Source organism: Dermacentor albipictus, chromosome 5, assembly GCF_038994185.2.
Source record: "Dermacentor albipictus isolate Rhodes 1998 colony chromosome 5, USDA_Dalb.pri_finalv2, whole genome shotgun sequence".
Taxonomy (NCBI): Eukaryota; Metazoa; Arthropoda; class Arachnida; order Ixodida; family Ixodidae; genus Dermacentor; species Dermacentor albipictus.
In genome coordinates, this window is record NC_091825.1 from 87899255 (window position 1) to 87922339 (window position 23085).

General features: G+C 47.4%; 1 protein-coding gene across 6 annotated transcripts in view; it reads right to left on the minus strand.

Moving 5' to 3' along the window:
- Positions 1–210: 210 nt before the first annotated feature.
- LOC135906848 (arylamine N-acetyltransferase / N-hydroxyarylamine O-acetyltransferase-like) overlaps positions 211–23085 on the minus strand; it is a 72453-nt gene continuing 49578 nt past the window's right edge. For 4 of the 6 annotated variants that reach the window (XM_065438453.2, XM_065438450.2, XM_065438449.2 and 1 more), the window contains one exon: positions 16367–17745. In XM_065438453.2, coding sequence (XP_065294525.2) covers positions 16470–17450 — 981 coding nt within the window. In that variant the 5' untranslated portion in view covers positions 17451–17745 and the 3' untranslated portion in view covers positions 16367–16469. Of the gene's footprint in view, positions 1589–14973; positions 15657–16366; positions 17746–23085 lie in introns of those variants that run through there. The other 2 variants (XM_070538521.1, XM_070538520.1) reach the window with 2 other exon arrangements.

A 23085-nucleotide genomic window follows, 5' to 3' on the forward strand; every position in this document is an offset into this window, starting at 1 on the left:
TTATGCGATCTGTTCTGTCATCTCGTTACTCCCATCATAATCATACCCCATTGTGACCCCTTTCTGCTCTTCTTCCCCTTCCCTCTCACAGATTAGCAGACCAGATACTCCACTTTCCGGCCGACCTCTCTGCCTTTTCCAGTCAATAAACTTATTTATCTGGGCTCGCTATACCATACTATACTATATTTATCGTGCACGCAACAAGCCTATGGTATGTATACATATTTATCGCACAAAAATTGTTTCCGCTATCTCTTTTTCTGTTGTACAGCGAAAATCATTTTCGTCACCACGACAAGAACGCTGCAGTTATCCCTCCGGCGAAATCGGTTCCTTCAGAAAGAGGTTCTGGCCCAGCCTCGAATTCTCCAGCAGGCCTCGCAAGCGAACACGCAGCGGTGCTACGTCGTCCGCAGCGTTCAGGTTCAGCCCGAAATCGTCTCGCAGAATCTCGAGGATGTCGTTCTCGTCCTGCATCACCCGCTTCTCGACGACGCCCCGTATCGGCGACCAGCGCACAAACCTGTCGTTGATAAGCCGGAGCCAACAGCCGTCGTCCCGGGGTGATCGGCGTCCCACCAAGAGGAGGCGCCGCATCGAGCTGTCCGGGTGGGTCGACGAGTACCAGTTGAGCATGCCGAAGTCGAGCCAGTCGAGGTCGTACGGCTCGACGACGTAAATGGCCTTCCAGCCACCGTCGCACGTGGGCCCCGCGATCTCAAGAGCCTCCGTCGCGTCCAACCTGCGCAGGCGGAACGGAGTCGCGTCGCCTTCCAGGGGCAGCGCTCGGTGCAGACTGCACATCGGGATGCCGACGTCCACGATGTAGCGCTGGCCATCGGTCAGCTCGACCAGCAGCACCATGTGGGAGAGGCGCGTGCGCTTGTCCGAGTCGTCGGGAGTCTTGAGACGCAAGCGGGCCGCTCGCGGGCGCACGCTGTAGCCGAGAGCCAGCAGCAGGCGGGCGAAGAGAGAGTTGAGCTCGTAGCAGCAGCCTCCGCGGCCGCGCTCCATCACCTTGCCGAGTACGGCCTCAGCGTCGAGGCTGATGCGTCGCTCCAGCAGCACGTCCAGATTCTCGAAGGTGGCGCGCTCTAGGTGCGCCCTGATCAGTCGATCGAGGTAGTCCAAGGTGGGCTCGAAGGGCTTGGAAACTCCCAGGTGCCGGAGGTAGCTCTGGGCTCTTTCGTCGGACAGCGGCTCCATCGTTGGGGTCTGTCTTTCGGGAATACGTCGTTGGAACTGTGGTGACCGACTTGTTCCTGCTCTAGTGTCCAAGCACTGGGTCATACTTCCGAGCTTGTTGTTTCTCAGTGTCCTGACAGAACGCACTGTGGGGTATCGGCCGCGAATTCCGAGAGTAAAACAAGACCGCGCGCGGCCACTGCGTATCTTCTTCCTCGGAAATCGTCTTCACCTTGTTTTCAGATACAGTAAGCGTACAAAGAGGGCAGTATTGCCTGAACACCGGGCTGATGTAACTATACGTTGTCTACGCGAACCGACACGTCCATCGTTTCCTTGTAAGTTATCTGCTCCACTTAAAGTTTGCGAGAGGTCCCCTTCGAAAAGCCGTTTCGTCAGCCTGCAACGAAAGACACGGAAAAGAGTGTTCATTCTCAATTTTCTCGTCACAATGACCAAAACACTTGCTCGTAGCGACATCGACAACGTTTTACGTTATGCAAAAAAGAAAAAAGAAATTCAGAGTAAAAACTGTGATAGCACAAGCTTTCATTTTCGAGTAACGCTTAGAATGTTTCACACGCGTAGCTTTAACTTCATGCAAACTTAAAAGCTATTGCGCAATATCAATTTTGTTTTATTATCGTAAAAGGCAAGTCATACAAAGAAGAGAAAGCTGCTCCATGTACAAATGAGATCTGAAAAGCAAAAGGGAATCTGCAGGACGGGCAAAACGAAAGAAAGAAGGACGGATCACAAAAGGACAGGTGTGGACACACAAAAGAAAGAGAACAAGAAGAAAAAAGACATGAAATACCCCTGTAAGGCATGTCATTTTGAGGCGATTCTTAAACGTGTTGTATTTCAATGTATTTCAGCGTATTCCAACGCATATTTGAGCACGTCATTTTCATCTGCTCTGTCATTCACTTCGTTTATATGAACTCGACGCTCACGGGTCGAGTCAGAAGGCTCAGTATGACCCAAGCGCGTTTACATGTATTCTGCCAAGTGAAGTCAAAGCACTATGTGCAGGCAGGCTGAGCGAGCACACATCAGCGCTTCCATGGCCTGACCACCCGACGACCAGTTCCTGACACGCCGAATCACTCTACTTTATTGGTTTCATGTACACGTGACTTTTTTCAAAACTCCTAGTCGTGCACCTCCCATTACTTCGGATAACACCAACCCTGGTTGTACGCTTCACCACCCCAAAATATGCGATCATTTAGGCGCCGTGCAACGGTAAAATCCCCCGAGTCTAGTTGCTGTATGTGCTATCAAAGGTAAAGTGAGTCTATGCAGTAACTATGTACAAAAGCGTTACCCTAGGCACCTATACGTCTTCCGTCTTATGGCTATCGCTTTTGTTATTTCTTCTCGTCTACCACAGTTTTTGTGAAATTTTAACACTGAGCTTTGTGTCATTTTGGTGGTGAATCTTGGTGTGTGTGTGTGTGTGTGGGCAGGCACTTTGTCAGTCTCTTTTACGTTCTCGCCGGTCACCTAGGCAACGGTATATTTCTTTTCTTTCTTTGTAGTTTCCGGAAATAAATTCAAAACTTACTAATTCTACCCGATAACGATAATGGTGATGATTTATTGGCGTTCCCTTTGAAACGGGGATGAGAGAAATCGTCACGTAGCCTGCTTGAGTTACTGAAGTATGTTATTAATTCTGTTTTTCCTAACATTCTCTTATAAGTATCTTTAATCTTTTTATCTACCCTGTACAACTGTCCATGCCTGTGATGGATCTGGTCGTGTCAGTCTATTCCCTGTTTCCTTTTTCTTTTCACCAATTCTCTAAATCTGTCTTGTCTCCACTGCTGACCGGTTGATACTTCCGTCTACTTTTCTACTTTAAGTGCAAGCGCTTCTGGAAGTTGCAATTTACGTACTGGTCTCGCTAGGTGAATCCCTTAGCATTCCATTCGGATGTGCTGAGTGGTCTCCAGATTTTTGATGCATAGTACAGAGGCCTCGTATAATTGCGGATACTTGCTCCGGTATGTTTTTGTCGCTAGCAATGGCAAAGCTTCGATCCTAAAAATAATTTGACAAAGCGCAACGCCACATGCCGAGTAAAGCAATCACTGCAGATTCCCGGCACCTGATTTTGCTACCAGTCTTCAGTGTCTGCTCCAAGGTGACGGAGCGACGCGAAGGGTTGTTTCAACTACTCGTTGCAAAAATATTTGACGAGGTTCACTGTAGGGCCTCCGAGACGCGTCCCTGGCGCGCTGAAGATGTCGGAGGTCATGTTTATTGAAGCGCGGTGTCTACTTCAGTTGAGGGGTGGCGCTGCCTTCTATTAGGGTTTGCGCGGAGCGCTGCTGTGCATCGCAGACACTGTTATGACTAACTTGGGCACAAAAGAACGCACAGTTCAGAACCAAGCAGATCCGGCATCAACAGAGAAGCCAGAGAGATCAAAATTTACCACAGAAAGTTGTTAATAGAAAAAAGCAGAAGGAAATGTCCCTAATGACACCGCCGCAGGATTCGATGAAATTCCAATACAGCTAATCAAAGAACTCGGTCCACAGAGCATGGCGCTGATGACTAATGCCATTAAACAAGTTATTACCAATATCAATACCTTATTATATTATTAAACTTATTATTAAACAATATCCTTATTATATGAAGTCGTAGATGTTGGAAACTTTACATCACTTCTCATTCGGCAACATCATACGCTGATAATTCTTACATTATACAAACAATAATCTTACATCTGTTGACATCTGAAGAAGTGCAGGAAGAAATGTTAATGGTATTAATTTCCGAATGTTTCATTAAGTGTTGTTTGAATATAATAAGGTCAGTTATGTCGGCTATATTACTTGGGAGATGACTTCATTCCGGAATGGCTAAGTGCAGACATGAAAACTGCAATAGTTTAGTACGTGCAAATGGTTGTTCGACCTTAAATTCGTGATCGATTTGTGGGAATTTTATTTTGGCTAGTAAGATGTGTGCCTGAGAGAAGATATTTGGGTGATGAAAAAGCTGATGGAAGAAAGTTAGCGAGATATCTTTCTTCTAGTCTGCAATGGGATGAGTCCTATAGGTCATGCTTTAGTTTGGTGATGCTTGAATGTTGTGAATAGTTACCATTAATAAATCGCGCTGCCTTGTTCTGAAAAGATTCTAATTTGCTAATAAGATGCATTTGGTGTGGGTTCCATATAAATGAGGCATACTCAACCTTTGAACGAAGTACGGTGGTATATGCAAGAAGCTTGGTATCGCTATTAGCCTGACGAAGGGTTCGACGAATGAAGCCAAGAGATTTGCATGCAGCAGAAACAATACAACCCACATGATTATGGCAAGACAAAGTCGGAGAAAGATGAACATCTAGATATTTCAATGGTTCTGCAGTTTCTAGAGCCTCACCATTAAGAAAGTATGTGTGTTTCATAATTTCACTGCAAGTAGTAAACCTCGTAAGTTTAGTTTTCGAGGTATTTACACTCATTTGCCAGTCTGAGCACCATTTTTCAAACCTGTTCAAGTTATGTTGTGTGGCACAGTCATATCACAGTAAGCCTTACATTTTAATGGCCGGTACAGAAAGCAGTCGTCGGCATATAACCGGATTTCCGAGTCTATACCCTGACGAATATAATTTATATAAATATAAAGATAGAGTTGGTCCCAAAACGGAACCTCGAGGCACACCGGACTGAACAGGTGGAAATGACGAACGGACATCATTAATTACGACAGCTTGTCTTCTGTTACTTAAATATTCTTTAACCCAGTTTATTACCTTTTCGTCAAATTTAATCAGCTTCATTTCATATATGAGGTGGTTATGAGCCACACGGTCAAAGGCTTTAGGAAAATATATAATTATTGTGTCAGTTTGTGTAAGTTCGTGAAGGTTAATGTGAATGTCTGTAGTTAGTTCAAGAAGCTAGGATTCACATGACCGGCCTCGTTGAAAAGCATGCTGGTTTGGTTTGGTTTGGTTTGGTGCCTGTAGTTACAGCACAACCCACTACGGGGGATTGGCCATGAATCGGGCGGCAGTGGGTTAAAAAAGAATAAATACCTAAATAGGAATTTTTTTAGTGAAAATACGATAATAAATTATTTCTAATCGTTAAGAATAATTTTCATGCTATAGTTTCTTAACATTAGAAGTTAATATTTTTGGTTTCTTGTTTGGTTTGCAAATAGAATGTGGTTGCTAGCCATGTACTGCATGATTTGAGAAGATAACACGTATTCAAATAGTTTGCATACAACAGACGTAAGGGATATAGGCCTATAGTTCGTTAGCTTGTTTTTGTCGCCGGTTTTATATATTGGTATCACATGTGCCAATTTCCAGTCGTCTGGAATTTCGGTGGTGTAGAGAGACTGTTGAAACAATAGTGTAAGTATAAGAGCAGAATTGTGCTTTGTCATTTTTAGTAGCTTAGTACAAATACTGTCAGGACCAGGACTAGAAAACGATGGTAACGGCTCAATAGCTTTCACAATACCGTCACTTGTCACAGTTATACATTCCATAAATGGAGAACTATCAGAAAACTGTGTTAACATATCTAGGGGCTTTTCGTCATTAGGTAAACTACAAAAGAATAAATTAAACCGATCAGCAACATCCATGACATCCACTGCCGCACCAGACTCAGTGTCAAAAAACAGGTAACTCTTTTGTCGGTGCGGGAGAAATGACCTTTTGAAATTTTTTTGGATCTGTTTTTAGAAATTGAAAATATCCTGGCTGAAAAACTTATATTTGGCAGCCTCAATATGAAATGCACATTATTTAGAAAACGATAAATATTCTGACTTAGTTTCAACAGATCTTGCGCTTCTTGCTTTTCGAAACAAACGTTTCTTTTTATACAAATATCGCTTAATCTCTCGAGTTAACCATGGCTTGTCTGCTGTTTCATAGGTCCATTCTTTTTTGGAATGTATCTCTCCCTCAGTTTTAACAACTCATCACGAAAACGAATCCAGTTAGCTTGCAATGACATTCTTTCTAATATTACCATAACAAAATAAAATTACCGCGGTTCTCTCCAGCTATTTGGCATTTGCATATTTTTAAATCTTGGTGCATAACAGTCAGGACACCCTGTATATGCTATCTATGCTAAGAGCCTCTTTTCCTCACAGTAAATGTATGAATTAAATCAATTAAATCCACTCTCATGTCCCCCTCACATTCCGACCCACTTGTGCGCCCTAGCGCTTGATTCTTAACATCATTTAACGCGTACCATACGGACAGTTTAGATCATCATTGAAATCGCTCGGCGATAAGCTTCTTTATGTCCTGAAGAACACACTTCCTTTAATGGCGTCATTCTCCGATGTCATTTCAGATCTTCAGGACTGAACTGATAACGTCTGAATGCACACACACACACACATTGGGAGCACCTCTTAAACCACTCTAAAGCTTCGCATGAAAACAGAAGCACGGAGAAGCCAGCGGGCTATAAGATACTACCGGTTCGCAGGTTCGTCCAGCAATTCTGCATGGTGGATGAATTTTTCAGCCTACACAAGGGTCGGCTATATGCTCACACTAGCGCACTAGCGCACCGACACTGAACAATTTGCAGCTGCCAACAGCGCAAGGGAAAATACAGTTATACTTCTACCAGATTGTACGTGAAATACCTGAAGTGATACGTCGAAAGCGACAGCACGTAAAATGGTCAGAGTCAAGCCTGTAAATAGGTTAGAAATGTGTTCTTTCTTTAGTCCTCTTATTTCTCTTGTTTGCTCTTCAGCTGCTCAACTAGAGCCACAGCTAGACGTTACCGGAAAGCGTGATGTTGAAAAAACTGATAAGCTCGAAAAAAGGAAAAAGAAATATAAAAAAAGGACCTGATGTGTGCTTTCGATGGCATGCCCAATTGTGCGCACTGGCTTATTTGCCAAAGCAGTTTAGGGCGCACAAAAAGTAATTCCAACTAAATTAAGACTGATAAAATCACCTTTGAAAACCGCGTTTCAGCTTAATAGGCGGGGAGGGGGGGAAGCGAGTTATTAGAAGAAAAATTGTTATCCAAGTTTTCATTTCACGATATTTTGCGCCGAGAACTAGTGCGGGATTGACGCCTCCGCGCTTGTGTTAAGTTCCTGCGTTTTTACTGACTTTCCAAGACTCCCCTTACAGTAAGAGTGGCCACCATACCATTTCAACATCGTAGTTTACTAATACAGCTTAATCTAATATTCGTTCCTAGTGTACCGGACTTTGGTAAAAACGAAAGACAGCAGCAGCTCGTCTAACCAAGGTGTGTAGCCAATGAAAGCTTCGCTTTAAAAAAACACAACTCAGTGGCGGCAATAGCAAGAAGTGCATGTCAGCGGTCGTCGAACCAAACGCTACCGCATTCCCATGTATGCATGCACCACGGTATACTTTCTAAACGCACCACTGGTGGCCTAGTAAATTCGAGAACATGCTACAATCATCCACGATCCCGCCTACGAATTGGCACCACAGAACACTTAGCTACAGAGTGGGCACTCCCATAGAGCTATATGGGACGCGGTATGCTGCTACTAGCGCTCATATGGCCACTGGTGTTCGGTGGGGACTGTGTCCGCATGTGCAGCAGTCGTGATGCAACATTCACAAAAGCCGTGGTGGGGGTCCCCCCCTTTCGGTTTCACTTCCGGTTTCCGGTCGCACTGACGGGCGTTCCGAGGCGAATCCCCGACATGTGTATGCTAATTTAATCTATTTTTGGATCGAGCAGTTCATCATCATGGAAACTTTCGGAAAACTAAATTTTTTATTGATAACCAAACGCTTTCAGCTTCTGTGTGTATAAACTAACCGTGTTCCACGGGCTCCCAAATTTCAATTGTGTGACAAATAATTTGCAATGCTTCAATCCTACATTTTTTAAAGCAAGATATCGTGTAGAGAAATGTATTAATTAGCCAGTCTTATAGAAACGCCGGAAGTGCTGCACGTTTGTTTTGCAACATTTATTTACATGCACTGTGTAACTACAAGAACAATGCGAGGTTATGCTGTCATTGGATATCAGCGTTTATTTAGGCATTTATTCACAAGACACTCCATATACAAAACACAAAAATATGTGTTGTTTTGTTTCATGCATCATTGGGAGCCAATTTAATTATATTGACGCGTGTATTCTATACGCAGAAGACAACGACGATGGGGGCGTTAACGGACTCTGTCTAGTGGGTGGCTGAGATTGGGTGAGGACGAAGAAGACGTGCCTCTGTTCCGTTTCTTTTTGAACAGGTTGTCCTGTTCGAACATGATCTAACTATCGAACATTATCTTCTCTCATGCTGCCGCTTTCTAAGACAAAGAAAAATATTAGAATACTCATTTACCAAACTTGGCCTATCGCTAACCTTGACAAGCACTCTTTCTTTTGGGGCGAATTCACTGGGATCCAGCCACGGAGATGCTTTTCTTGCAGTTTACAATTTTATTAGTGAGACAAAAAGAGTACCTTGCTGATTTTCTACAATTATCCATAGTTTCCATTATTTCATTTCTTTACGTTAAATTATTTTATCAAAATTCTTAACAATATATTCATTGCAAGTCTAAATTACAGTTCTATCGTCCCACGCTCCACTATTCAAATCTAATTTCTCTATATTTCTAACCTTACGGAAAACCGCCTGCTTCTTGGCCAATCCCCCATAGTGGGTACGCGCCACTGTCTGGGACACAAGACAAGACAAGACAAGGTTGTCCTGTTGTTCTTGAAGAACGTCTCCCTGTCTTCTGTCCGCGTTGTACAGCGACACTGGTGGAGGCGCTGGGTACTGTGCTCGCCTGATGCTCCGGAGTCTTTCTGGGAGGTGTTCATCTAGCCAGGACGCATCGTCACCAGTTACAACACTCGTGCATCGCTTTATTCGTAGACTGCTGGGCCTTGCCCCGGAGTTCTCCCCTCTTCAACGACCTCTCTCCGGGAGCTGTACACATCTCGCAATGGTTGAAACCAGCCCACCGCAAGTACCCCAATGCAGCCAGTTTCCCACTCCACAACAGGTAGCCGTTCTGCATCCACTGGTTCCCGATCGCTATCGCGGTGATCTTCGAAGACATTGAAGACTGGATTGACAAGTATGAACGCGTCGCACAGATTAACCAGTGGAGTGAGCAGCAAAAGCTTTCCCACGTCTATTTCGCCCTTGACGTCAGTGGCCGTACTTGGTACGAGAACCGTGAAGCTAGCCTAACGACATGGAATGACTTTCGGCAGTAGATCACGGATACTATTTAGTGGCGACCAACGCGACCATGCCCAGCAGATGATGGAGCTAGGGGTGCAACAACCTAATGAGTCGGTCGCAATGTTCGCCGAGGACATGGCCCGCCTCTTTCGTAGAGCCGACCCGAACATGACCGAAGATATGAAGTTGCGCTACCTCATGCGAGGTGTAAAAGAGCAGTTGTTCGCGAGGCTTGTGCGGAATCCACCAGTCACCGTCGCTGAATTTATAAAGGAGGCCATGACTATTGAGCGGGCCCTTCATCAACGGTGCAGGCAGTACGGTCGACTGTCAACCTGCACTACAATCAATGCCGCCGCAGGGACTGCCGAGTATCAGCATTCCTTGCGTGAATTGATCAGAGAGCTTGTTAGAGAGGGAGTGCAAAAGATTCTGACACCGACATTGGATAGACCCGAAGCATCAATCGCCGAAGTTGTGCGCGACGAAATTAGACAGGCGTTCCCGACAGCCGATCTTCAAGATCACCAGCGTCCTATGACTTACGCCGCCGCTGTCCGATGTCCACCACCCGTCACAATCACACCGCCGTACCACCAGCCTCCGACAGCCGCTCGTTGGTCGCCACCGCAAGAGGAGGCTTTGAGGCGCGCACCCATTATGCGCTGCAGTCACACTACCAGCCGTCATTCGCCGCGCCTTGGTCAACGCCGCAGAACGACGCTACGGGACGGCCGCAATTTCGGAGAACCGACGTATGGCACACAGTCGATAGGCGATTTCACTGCGGAGGCGCCGGCCATATTTCGTGTAATTGCTGGCATCGCGACACATCATTTCGACCTCATCGTCCGTGGTCTTATGGATGATGTGCAAATGACGATTCCATGCTACGCCACGACGACGCTACTTTTCGGGGACCTCCAATAACGCATCCGAATGACGAATCCGCGCCCAATTATAGGTCCGATTCCGGCCGTCGGTCGCGTTCTCTAACCCCTCCACATCAGATGGCTTCACCTACTAATAGTACTTTTGCTGACCTCCGACGACGAAGGTCGCCCAGCCCACGCCGGGGAAACTGAAGCCGGCGACCTCTGGGGGTAAGGTTGCAGGCCTGCCGCAAGACAATAAAAAGCCCCCAACACTCCTACTGCAGAACGCTGTAAAGACGATAAACACCGAAGAAATTGTGAGTGCCGACATTGATGTTTTCATGGACGGGCAGCCGATGACAGCGTTAGTCGACACTGGTGCCGACTTCTCTATAATGAGTCAGGAACTCGTCCGCCACCTGAAGAAAGTAAGGACGCCATGCACTGTACCTCACATAAGGACGGCCGGCGGCCAATTACTGATGCCTACTGGAAGATGTACTCATAGAATTGATAACGGGGATTCTTCTTTCGTGGCCGCTTTCATCGTTCTGTCTGTGTGCTGTAAAGATTTGATTATTGGAATGGATTTTCTGAAAGAATATGGCGCCGTAATTAACATCCCGGACCGCATGGTGATGTTTTATAAGAGTCCTGGTTTAGTCTATTGCTTATCGCCGCAACACCACTCCTTTCGTCTAACAGAAGACGACTTTGTCATCCCACCCCGATCATGTACCCTTGTTTCGGTAGCATGTGACGTACCGTTTCATTGCGAAGGTGTTGCCGACCAAACAACCACGTTGTTGTTCACTCATGGTATCTCGGTCGCACGAGGAATCGTAAATGTCACCGACGGGCGCACGAACCTGTTGCTAACAAATTTTAGCGCAGAGCGACGGCGCCTTCCAAAGGGCACGGCTGTGGCTTACTTTGACGGTGTTGCGGATGTCTGCGGCTGCTGTTCACTACTCGAAGAAGCGCCTACGCAAGACCCAGATCCTGTACTTGACGTCAGTACTGCTTTGTCGCCGCACGAACGAAAACGGCTTCTTACGCTACTGGCCACATTCAACGACTGCTTTGCGTCGACGTACAGCATCGGTCGGACGCCTCTAACAAATCACGGAATAATTACAGAGTCCGACTCTGCCCGAAAAGTCCGACCGTTTATACCAAGACGCCGACAGCTTGTACCACCACCCAGACGAAGTTCCTGCGACCTACGCTTTTGCTCTGTATTTTCGCTATCTACTTAGCTGACCTCGCTACTGAAAAGCGCCGTGAGCCAAGCATACGTGCAAACACGGAAAAGTTCACATCTAGGTCATGTGATCCTTCTCTTGGCATGTTTCTATATATATACTCAAGAACGGCACTTTATATCGGCGCAGCATGCACCCCAATGGATCTGAGATAGTGCTGGTTATTCCCCGGCGTTTTCGCACCACTATTCTGTCGAAGCTGCTCGTTCTACCAACTTTTGGTCCCCTCTGGGAATCAGTACGTACGACCGTGTCCGGCGACGATTCTTTCGGGCTGGTCTGTACCGATCTGTCAGGCGCTACGTCGCTTCTTGTGAGTTATGTCAACGCCAGAAGAAGCCGTCTGTGCTCACTGCTGGTTTACTCCTTCCTACCTCTTGGCGTTCCTACCGAACCCTTCTATCGTGTTGGTATAGACCTCTTGGCACTTTTCCCCACATCTGACTGATGCAACAAGTAGATTGCCGTCGCAACTAATTATACAACTTGGTTCGCGTTCACCAGAGCCCTTCCAACAGACGCAGCCCACTTCCTGTTGCACAACATCAGTGTTCACCACGGCGCTCCTCGTCCACTTCTTATCGACAGGAGTCGCTCCTTCCTCTTTAAAGTTGTGGGCGACTTCCTCCGTTCTTATTCTACCAAGCACAAATTTACTAATGCATGCCATCCGCCGACGAACGGTATTACGGAGCGGCTTAATCGAACAACAGGCATGCTTTTCATGCACGTTTCTGATGACGATCGTGACTGGGATACTGCTCTGCCATCTGTCGTATTCGCGTACATTAATCACGCCACGACACTGCACGTTACTAGCCATTTTATTTGTTGTGCGGCCGAGATCCAGTATTGTTTTTTAATGCAATACTGCCTACCGCTCTAGAGTCCGTGTCTCAGTAAACAAGCAGTGTCGTTGCTCGAGCCCAAGAAACACGCCAAGTTGCTAACCGTCGCCTTTGTGCTTCTCAGAACAAGCGGAAAAGCCTTGTGACAGTAGTCACCGGGATGCCGATTATATTCCCGGGGATCTTATCCCTCTGTGATCTTCCACCCGTCGTTTCCGCCTCTCGGAAAAAGTGATGTCCCGCTACTCCGGCCCTTACCGGGTCCTCTGTCAGGTAACTAACGTAACCTACGAGATGTCTCCGGTCGCACCTACTACTCGCTCCATCCAGACTTCCAATCACGTCGTTCAGTTCAGCCGCCTAAAGCGCTACCAGTTCTTTTCTGCCTAAAAAGCAGTGGGACGGCGCTTCCACGACAAATGGAGAGGTGTTGCGCAGCTCTGCACAAAGCTGAGGGAGATGAGCACGAGCTTAGGTCTGAAGAAGTGAACGCTTCAATGATTAGCCTGTTGTAGGCTTGGGTTTGTCAATTACTGTAAGTTAGTGTACATTCTGTAAATAAAAAATTATGGGATATTACATGCCAAGACCACAATCTGATTATAAGGCACGGCGTAGTGGGGTATTCTGGAAGATTTCGACCACCGGGGCATCTTTAAGTACACCTAAATCTAAGTACACGTGTGTCTTCGCATTTCGCCCCCGTCGAACTGCGGCCGCCATAATGTATATACGTTACGCATCTCGCTTCTTCGCTCAGCAAAAATATTCTAAACCTAACTTAACGAGAAGCTTTAGCTCCTACATGGGAAATTAGCAATCCTTTCTTCTTACAACCAGTGCAGCGCAATTCATGAGCTGAACTTAAAAGAAACAGTTAAAATGAGATTTCCGAAAGCAAATTTTTATTAAGCTTCCAGTTTTCTTAATTATAAAAAATGCGAATCTCAAAAAACAATACTCGAAGTATACGACTCTGTACCTCGACAAATAAAAACGATATCGAAATTCTGTAAGCTGCACCTAATATATCATTTAATGCGGACAAAAATGATATATCATATGCCACCCTGATATACACCACTAACTCCTGAATATATTTGCAAAATATTTGCAGGCATTGTAACAGCTCCACGTAAGTTATAAACTCACGCATCTAATTTGTCCGATTGAGATGCTCCAAGGAATGAAGTCTAGAGGGACGGGATATCCGTTTTTATACGAGCTAGCGGATTTGTAAACTTCGTATTTTTTTTAAGATTTACCGATTTCCGATCATTATTGTCAATGCCGTGGCCTAAATCAAAATTATTATCGCAGCCATCCCTGCGATCTAACGTTCTCTCTTGAATGCAACAATTATAATTCAGATCGGTTGAACGATTTTCACATAAAATCATTTATGTGTTTTACATGTATTTGAGCAGCCGGCATCGAAGGAAGGCCTGAGCCTAAGCTTCCTCTTATTGAATCACACAGGTTCTTAGAAAACACACGAAAAATAACGCTGACTATACGGCAGCCCGCGGCCGCAGACGTGCGCAAATGAGAAAAAACGATGAAGAAAGGAAACCCAACGGACGCTTTGCGGGGCGAGAGCCGTTATCTCGGCCAGACATCTCACCCGGAATGCCGACGAGCTGTCTGGCAAGGTATCTAGCAAAACCGTCAATTCATTCCAAGTCGAGCAAGTGGCAGGTTGTCCTGAAGATAAGGCTGATACAAAACCGCGCTCGTTTCCAAGTGGCGAGGTGAAGCAACAGTCTCAGGATGTGCTTCTTTTTATGTTTTCTTTAGTTGTGCGTCATGGCATACGTCACGGCGCGAATTTCAAATCTTTAAGGTCGATACGCCACGTGGTGGCGAAAAAAGAAACTGAACGCATGTCCAGAATTGCTGGGTATGTTTACGCTCAAATCTGTCTGCATCTACCCGTTCTCCATTAACGGTGTTGTGATACCTTCCACCACAGATTCTTGGGCATTATCATTGACCGCGGTATGTCATAGTCGAGGCACGTTAATATGCTGAAGCAAAAACTTACACTTTTTTGCCATGTTCTTGCTTCGTAACAGGCACGAAGTGGGGCCCCACGGAGGGTTCCTTACTACGGCTTTACCAATCTCTATTCGTAGGCTACATTCGCTACAGCCTCCCGATACTCTCAAACTTGAGCATTTCCTGCTTACGTACACCCGTAAGCAAAAGTATACGGACCAATGATTGCGCGATAAGAACATTTTCTCCTCTGTCTTTAAATGTAACTTGGAATGAAAGACTGCAGTTTCAACTTGCCATTACGAATTTTCTAATGCACTCGTCAGTTTCCATTTATGCGTGCTAATTACAAAGAATTCCGTTTTCTTGGGGGGGGGGGGGCAACCCTGTGGTCCGTATAATTTTGCTCACGGGTGTACATTAGAGAGCGTTCAAACGCAGGCACTCAAAGTATGCCTTGGCTTGCCACGGCGTGCATCCAACAAAGGCACAATTGAGGAAGCCCGCGTCTTCCCATTACCGGTATACGTGTCCCACGAACCACTTCGTGTGTATTTACACTTACTCACACACCATCGCCATCCGATGACGTCGATTCTTCATGAGTGGCCGGACAGCAGCTTCACAAGTGCATTCCGCCGCCATTTACCCCACATAATATCAGGCTACACCATTCCATAGCACCCCGTCAAACCACCATGGCTGATGGCTCAACCTTCAGTGTGCCTGCATGTCCCCGGCACACTAAGTAAATCATTCGTTCCCGTTATGGGATTGCAGCAACTTGCTCTGGCATACATCTGGCCACAATACCAAACCTGTGTTCATGTGTACGCTGACAAATCTGTGTCACCAAAGGCATCGGCAGCAGCTGTGGCGATACCCACCCAGCGGTCGACTTGAAGTTTCGGTTTAGAACATAATTCTACATCAACCGCGGCAGAGATTGTGGCCATTCGGAAAGCGATTCGCTACATCTGTGGGGTACGACCTCAATAGTGGTGCATCTTCACGGACTCAAAACCCGCGCTGTAAATTTTGGGATGCTTCCTGCGCCACACCGTCTGTCAGGCTCTGGAGCTGCAGATCACCTTGCTCCTTTCATGCCCTCAAGAGTACCCAATATTGTTCCAATGGATCCCGGGACATTGTGGGCTCACTGGTAATAACACGGCCGATGCTCAGCAAGGCGCGCCCTCAGCAGTGGCCTGCGAACTGTTGTGCCGTCCTCTAGACCTAGGGTGCCTCGATGTGCGCCCGGAGCGCGGGCATGCATCGAGGCACCCTATCTAGACCGGACATGACGTGCCTCCTGTCGGAGGAGTGCGAGCAGAAGATACTGGGACCACCTAGACGCTCGCCACGTCCGCTTTAAAAGGCTTGATCCCGCTATGCTATTTCTGTTCCACGTGGAAATCCACGCCCTAACGCATACCTGATAAACAGACTACGTTTAGGCGTCGCTTTCACGTGCAGGTACAGGCACATCATTGGACTGGCGGACTCCCCGGACTGTTCAGCGTGTAGTGTTGAGACTACAGACCATGTACTCGTGGTGTGACCTGTGTATGCGCGCGAAAGACTGACACTGGCAGCTACCAGCAGCTACCTTGAGGCATTTAGACAGCAGACCACTATCGAAGGACCTCCTGCTAGGCACATGGCCGCAGATTTGGCAGACGATAGAGACAATGCGTTCTTGTTCACGCTTCTTAGGCGACACGGGCCTGGACACGAGCTTTTGATGGTAACACATTTGCGATGTGTTCTTTCATCTCGTTGCTCCCATCATAATCATCCCCCATTGTGACCCCTTTCTTCTCTTCTTCCCCTTCCCTCTCACAGAGTAGCAGGCCAGATACTCCACTTTCCGGCCGACCTCTCTGCCTTTTCCAGTCAATAAAATTCTTTCTCTGGGCTCGCTGTGCCATCCCATACTATATTTATCGAGCACGCAACAAGCATATGGTACGTATACATATTTATCGCACAAAAGATGTTGTTTCAGCTATCTCTTTTTCTATTACACAGCAAAAATAATTTTCGTCACCGCGACGACAACGCTGCAGTTATCCCTCCGGCCACATCGGTTTCTTCAGAAAGAGGTTCTGGCCCAGCCTCAAATTCTCCAGCAGGCTTCGCAAGCGAACACGCAGCGGCGCGACGTCGTCCGCCGCGTTCAGGTTCAGCCCGAACTCATCTCGCAGAATCTCGAGGATGTCGTTCTCGTCCCGCATCACGCGTTTCTCGACGACGCCATGTATCGCCGACCAGCGCACGAACCGGTCGTTGATGAGCCGCAGCCAACAGCCGTCGTCCCGGGACGATCGGCGTCCCACCAAGAGGAGGCGCCGCATCGCGCTGTCCGGGTGGGTCGACGAGTACCAGTTGAAGACGCCGAAGTCGAGCCAGTCGAGGTCGTACGGTTCGACGACGTAGAAGGCCTTCCAGCCGCCGTCGCTCGTGGGCACCGCGACCTCGACGGCCTCCGTCGCGTCCAAGCTGCGAAGGCGGAACGGAGTCGCGTCGCCTTCCAGGGGCAGCGCCCGATGCAGACCGCACTGCGCCATGCCGACGTCCACGATGTAGCGCCGGCCGTCGGTCAGTTCGACCAGCAGCACCATGTGGGAGAGGCGCGTGCGCTTGTCCGAGTCGTCGGGAGTCGAGAGACGCAAGCGGGCCGCTCGCAGGCGCACGCTGTAGCCGAGCGCCAGCAGCAGGCGGGCGAAGACAGAGTTGAGCTCGTAGCAGTAGCCACCGCGGCCGCGTCCAGTCACCTTGCCGAGTACGGCCTCAGCGTCGAGGCTGATGCGTCGTTCCAGCAGCACGTCCAGATTCTCGAAGGTGGCGCGCTCTAGGTGCGCCCTGATCAGTCGATCGAGGAAGTCCAAGGTGGGCTCGGAGGGCTTGGAAACTCCCAGGTGCAGGAGGTAGCTCTGGGCGCTTTCATCGGATAGCGGCTCCATCGTTGGCGTCTGTCTTTCGGCAATAGGTCGTTGGCTCTGTGGTGACAGACTTGTTCCTGCTCTAGTGTCCAAGCACTGGGTCATACTTCCGAGCTTGTTGTTTCTCTGTGTCCTCACAGAACGCACTTTGGGTTATCGGCCGCGAATTCCGAGAGTAAAACAGGACCGCGCGCGGCCACTGTATATCTTCTTCCTCGTAGATCGTCTTCACCTTCTTTTCAGATGCAGCAAGAGTGCAAAGAAGGCAGTATTGCCTGAACAACGGGCTGATCTAAATATACGTTGTCTACGCAAACCGCCACGTCCGTCGTTTCCTCGTAAGTTATCTGCTCCTCTTAAACTTTGCAAGAAGTTCCCTTCGAAAAGCCGTTTCGTCAACCTGCAACGAAAGACACGGAGAAGAGCAGAAGAGCGGTCATTCTCAATTTTCTCGTCACAATGACCAACACAGTTGCTCGTAGCAACATCGACAACATTTTAGGTTATGCAAAAAAAGAAAAAGTAAAAAAGAAAGTCAGAGTCCGAACTGTGATAGCGCAATCTCTCATGTTTCGAGTAACGCTTAGAATGTTTCACACACGGAGCTTTAACTTGACGTAAGCTTAAAAGCTATTACGCAAAAACACTTTCGTTTTATTATCGTGCAAGGCAAGTCGTGCGAAGAAGAGAAAGCTGCTCCACGTACAAATGATATCTGAAAAAAAATAGGGAATCTGCAGGGCGAGCAAAAACAAAGAAAGAAGGACGGATCACGAAAGGACAGGCGTGGACACGTACAAGATAGACAACAAGAAGAAAAAAAATACATGAAATAACCTTGTAAGGCATATCATTCTGAGGCGGTTGTTAAACGTGCTATATTTCAACGTATACTTCAGTACGTCATTTTCATCAGCTTTGTCATTAACTTCGTTTACATTAACTCAACGCTTACGGGTGAAGTCAGAAGGCTTCCGACCCAAGCGCGTTTACATGTCCTGCCAAGTGAAGTCAAAGCCCTATTTGTATGCAGGTTGACCAAGCGCACGTCAGCGTTCCCATGGCCGGACCACCCGACGACCAGCTCCGGACAAGCCGAATCGACTCTACTTATTGGCTTCATGTACGCGTAACTTGTAGCAAAACTCGTAGTCGTGCGCCCCGCATCACTTCGTATAACGGCAACCCTGGTTGTAGGCGTCACCAACCTTAAAAATGGCGACCATTTAGGCACCGGCTACGGTGAAATCCCCTGAGTTACTGTATGTGCTGCCAAACGTAAAGTGAGTCTTTACAGTAACTATGTACAAAAGCGTTACTATACACACCTATACGTCTTGCGTCTTATGACTATCGCTTTTTTATTTCTTCTTGTCTACCACAGTTTTTGTGCAATTTTAACACTGAGTATTGTGCTATTCTTGTGGTGAATTTTGGTTTCCGGGGGGCAGGCGCTCTGTCAGGCTTTCTTGCCTTTTCACCGGTCACCTAGGCAACGGTATATTTCTTTTCTTTGTTTCTAGTTGCCCGACATAAACTTCAAACTTGCAAACTCTACGCGGTAATGATGATGGTGATTATTTATTGGCATCCCCTTTGAAACGGGGATGGGACAAATCGTCACCTAGCCTGCTTGAGTTACTCAAGTATGTTATTAATGCTATTTTTTAGCATTCTATTACACATATCTTTAATCTTTTCTACCTACCTTGCACCACTGCCCATGCCTGTGATGGATCTGGTCGGATCAGTCCATTCCCTGTTCCTTTTTTTATCACCATTCAACAATTCTCTAAAGCTCTCTTGCTTATCTCGACTGCTGACAGGTTGATACTTCCGTCTGCTTTTCTACTTTGAATCCAAGCGCTTCTGAAGGTTGTAATTTACGTACTCTCGCTATGTGTATCCCTTAGCATTCTATTAGAATGTACTGAGTGGTCTCCGGATTTTTCCTGCATCACACACAGGCCTCGCTTAATTGCGAATATTTGCTCCGGTATGTTTGTGTCCTTATATTGACAAAGCGTCGACCCTAAAAATAATCTCGCCACATGCCGACTAAAGCAATCACTGCAGATTCCTGGCACCTCATTTTGCTGCCAGTTTTCAGTGTCTGCTCCAAGGCGATGGAGCGAAGCGAAGGGTTGTTTCTGCAGCAACTCCTCTGTACCAAATTTTTTGACGAGGCCTCCAAGACGCGTCCCTGGCGCGCCGAAGATGTCGGAGGTCATGTTTCCTGAAGTGCGGTGTCTACTTCAGTTGAGGAGCGGCGCTGCCTTCTACTTGGGGGTAGAGTTACTGTATATGCTGCCACATACAGTAACTATACTTAGGGGTTGCGCGATGCGCTGCCGTACATCGCAGGCACTGTTAGGACTAACTTGGGCACAAAGGAAAGCACAGTTCAGAACCAAGCAGATGCAGCTACAACAGAGAAGCCTGAGAGATAAAAAAAAGAAAGCTTTTACTGGGAAAAAGCAGAAAATGCCCTTAATAACACCGCCGCAGGATTCGATGAAATCCCAACACAGCTAATCAAAAACCTCGGTCCGTAGAGCAAAGCGCTGCTGACTGTCATTGAACAAGTAATTAAAACGAAGAAAACCCGAATTGGTTGGCGTGATAGCAAAATTAACCTCATCTACAAAGGCAAAGCTGATAAGTATCGGTCGAGCTCTTACAGGCAAGTTACGGTAACGTCGGTGCTATATAGAATGGAAATGCAAGCCATAAAATTGGAACTGTCGAAATGGGCTGAAACAAATGATGTACTGGGGGAAACTAGAGAATGGGTCCAGACCAGGCAGGCGCTTAAAATATTTTACTTCTAACCGAATGCATAGAGATTTCAGTAGCTCAGAATATACGTTTAGGGACAGCATGTCTAGATAATAAGGGATCCTATGACAACGTAAACAGGGAGTCGTTATGGCATATTCTCAGCACAAAGGCACAGATGAAGATTTCGTGGGGTTTCTGAGGGAGATATATCGAGGCAACCGAGTAAAAATTGTATGCGAAGGCCGAAGTTAATTGTAATGAAGTGGTGGAAATTCACCAAGGAATGAAGCAAGGATGCCCTCTGTATCCGTTGTTGTTCACGCTTTATGTCAAGGGCATACAAAGACAACTGGAAAACAGACAATTAGGATTTGATTTATCATACACGTGTAATGAACAAATGGTGCAACAGGCGGTCCCTGGACTGATGTATGCGGACGACATAGTGCTGCTAGCGGACAATGCAAGAGATTTGCGGACACTTGCGAATATCTGTGGCAACGTAACGACAAATCTAGGCCTTAGATTTAGCTCCGAGAAATCGGGAATTATGACCTTTAATGAAGAGACGAGTAACTACGTGGTGTAAATTCAACAGCAAGTGATACCATAGTCAAACAAAGTACATCGGCGTATACATAAACGAAGGAGTGACTTAGTCTTTCCACCAAGATAACCTGAAAATTAAAGTGAAGCGGAACGCAGCATTAATGAAATATAGGGCATTTTGGGGGCACAGTAAATACGTAGTGGTTCGTGGAATCTGTAATGGAGTTTTGGTGCCAGCGCTGACGTTCGCAAATGCCATTGTGTGCCTAAAATCGGATATCTTATCGGGGTTAAAAGTTCACCAAAAATCGTTGGCCCGGTTGGCTTTGGGAGCCCATGGCAAAACCACAAACGAGGCAGCGCAATGTGACATGTGTAGGGCCTCGTTTGAAGTCAGAGAAGCCCAGAGCAAAATTAGTTGTGAGTAAAGACTAAGGAACATGATCAAAATAAATGGGCGGCTAAATTGCACAGGTATCTGTACCTAAAAAGCGTTGACAGAGAATGGAGGAAGCGGTCAAGAAAGCTAGCAATTATTACGAACGGCCTGCAGGGGTGCCGACGTGCAAAGTTTTCGCAGCCAGCCGCAGCCGCGGGGGCGGCATTCTTCTGGGAAGCGACCGTCGTCCCCAGCCGATCGGCGCCGGGATGTCTGCTGTGGCGTCAACCTGCTTTGTGAAGACATAAGCCGCGTCAACAGGGGCACGGCGCCGAGATGTCTCGACGTGGTCAGCGGAGCAACTATTGTTAGTGGAATCGCCGCCGCCTTCATGGTCTGTTTGGAGCAGGGGAGCTCCTGGGAGATATTTTGCGGTGCCGTCTCACGCAGCTTAGAAGTCGTCAGTCAATGGACAGACACGGCGACCATTGTCTGCGGAGTCGACTCTGGGATAAAGAGGCGCCTGCTCGGGACGGCGCCGTGTCTGCGAGAACCCACTCCCCTCGGCGTGGTCGGTGCAACCTGTGCGGAAGTGAGTGCATAAGCCCTCCCTCCCTCTCAAAGGCGGGTCAGCTACGATGACTTTGGACGCTCCGAATCGGTCAGCAGTGAACTGCCATTTTCCCTCAACTAGGGATATAGGGAGGACAGTGTATTTAAAGGGCCCTTGAAACGGTTCGGACAAATTTTGAGGACGCGTAGGGTACAGCTTAAGTAGAAAATTCGCACCACAATTTAAGTGAAGCGTTACGTATTAATGGAGCTACAAGCGATTAGAAGTTACCCTCCTCCCTAGCCATGCTTTTCCTCCTCAACTCATTCGCCGAGCAAGCGGGCTAAGCTCCGCCTTCACTGGTTCTGCGTCACGATGCGACGTCGCATCGTCCACTTCCGGTTGTTTTGGATCCCGGCCGCACAAAACCTCTCCGCTAGCCGCTTGGCTGTCGACCCCAAGCGAGAGCTATCGAAGCAGCGTGCGTTGCGAGCATTCTGTCGTAACGCCGAACATGTCTTGTATTCCGGTAACCACAGGCAAGCTGGTCATTTCGGCAAATGACTGGAGGCATAAACTCAAGCTGATGAAGGAACTTTAGCGTGGACGTACGTGAGCGGCCTGGTCGGTCTGCACGGTCCAGACACTTGTTGGCGCAGCGCTTAACCAGCCAAACAAAGCGCTAATATTGCTCTAACCAAGTGTAAAACATTTTAAACACTTTTAAAAATAACGTGTTGATAATTACACTCCTGCGAAAAATACACTCCAGCAGCAAAGAATAGACGACCGCACGCCAAGTTTCATCCTAGACGCCAGCGCTCGTTTCTCCCCTGGCGGCACGATTTCATCTCCAACGGTGGTTTCCGTCGCCGCTTCCCTTCGCGGTCGCGCCCGCGTTCAGTTCGCGCTGCGCGCGAAACGTCTCATGTTTGCGACGGCGCCTCTTCGGATGACCGGAAATTATTATTGTGTTGTTAACTGTCACGACAGCAATGTAAACATGAAAAGGTTGATGCCACCAGTGAAATTCTGCCGATTCACAAGAAAATGGTACGAAAGAAGCAGACGACAGACATGGATTACTGCGGTGCGCCGAGCGAAGTAAACATCTGGCAAACGAAGCGAGCTCGTTCATTGATCACTCCTGAGTGTATGACGGTTTCTATATGTAACCCACGTGAAATTAATAATTACTCGGTACATAATCCTTTTATTCATATAAAAACTTTAAGTTCAACGAGCGCAAGCTTGTCCTGTCTTCTTTCTCGTGTTTCGTTTGTATGTGCGCTGCCCAAGAATGGAAACCACGTCTGTTGTATGCGCTAGCAGTGGCCGAAGTTCACGCGTGCCGAGAAATTCAATATGTGCATGATGCATTGAACATGACCGGAGTTCATTCCCGCTTCACCACTGCACCGATCGATCGGGTTACTGGACGATACACACCCGCGTCTTGGTCGCGCCGGCATTGCTGA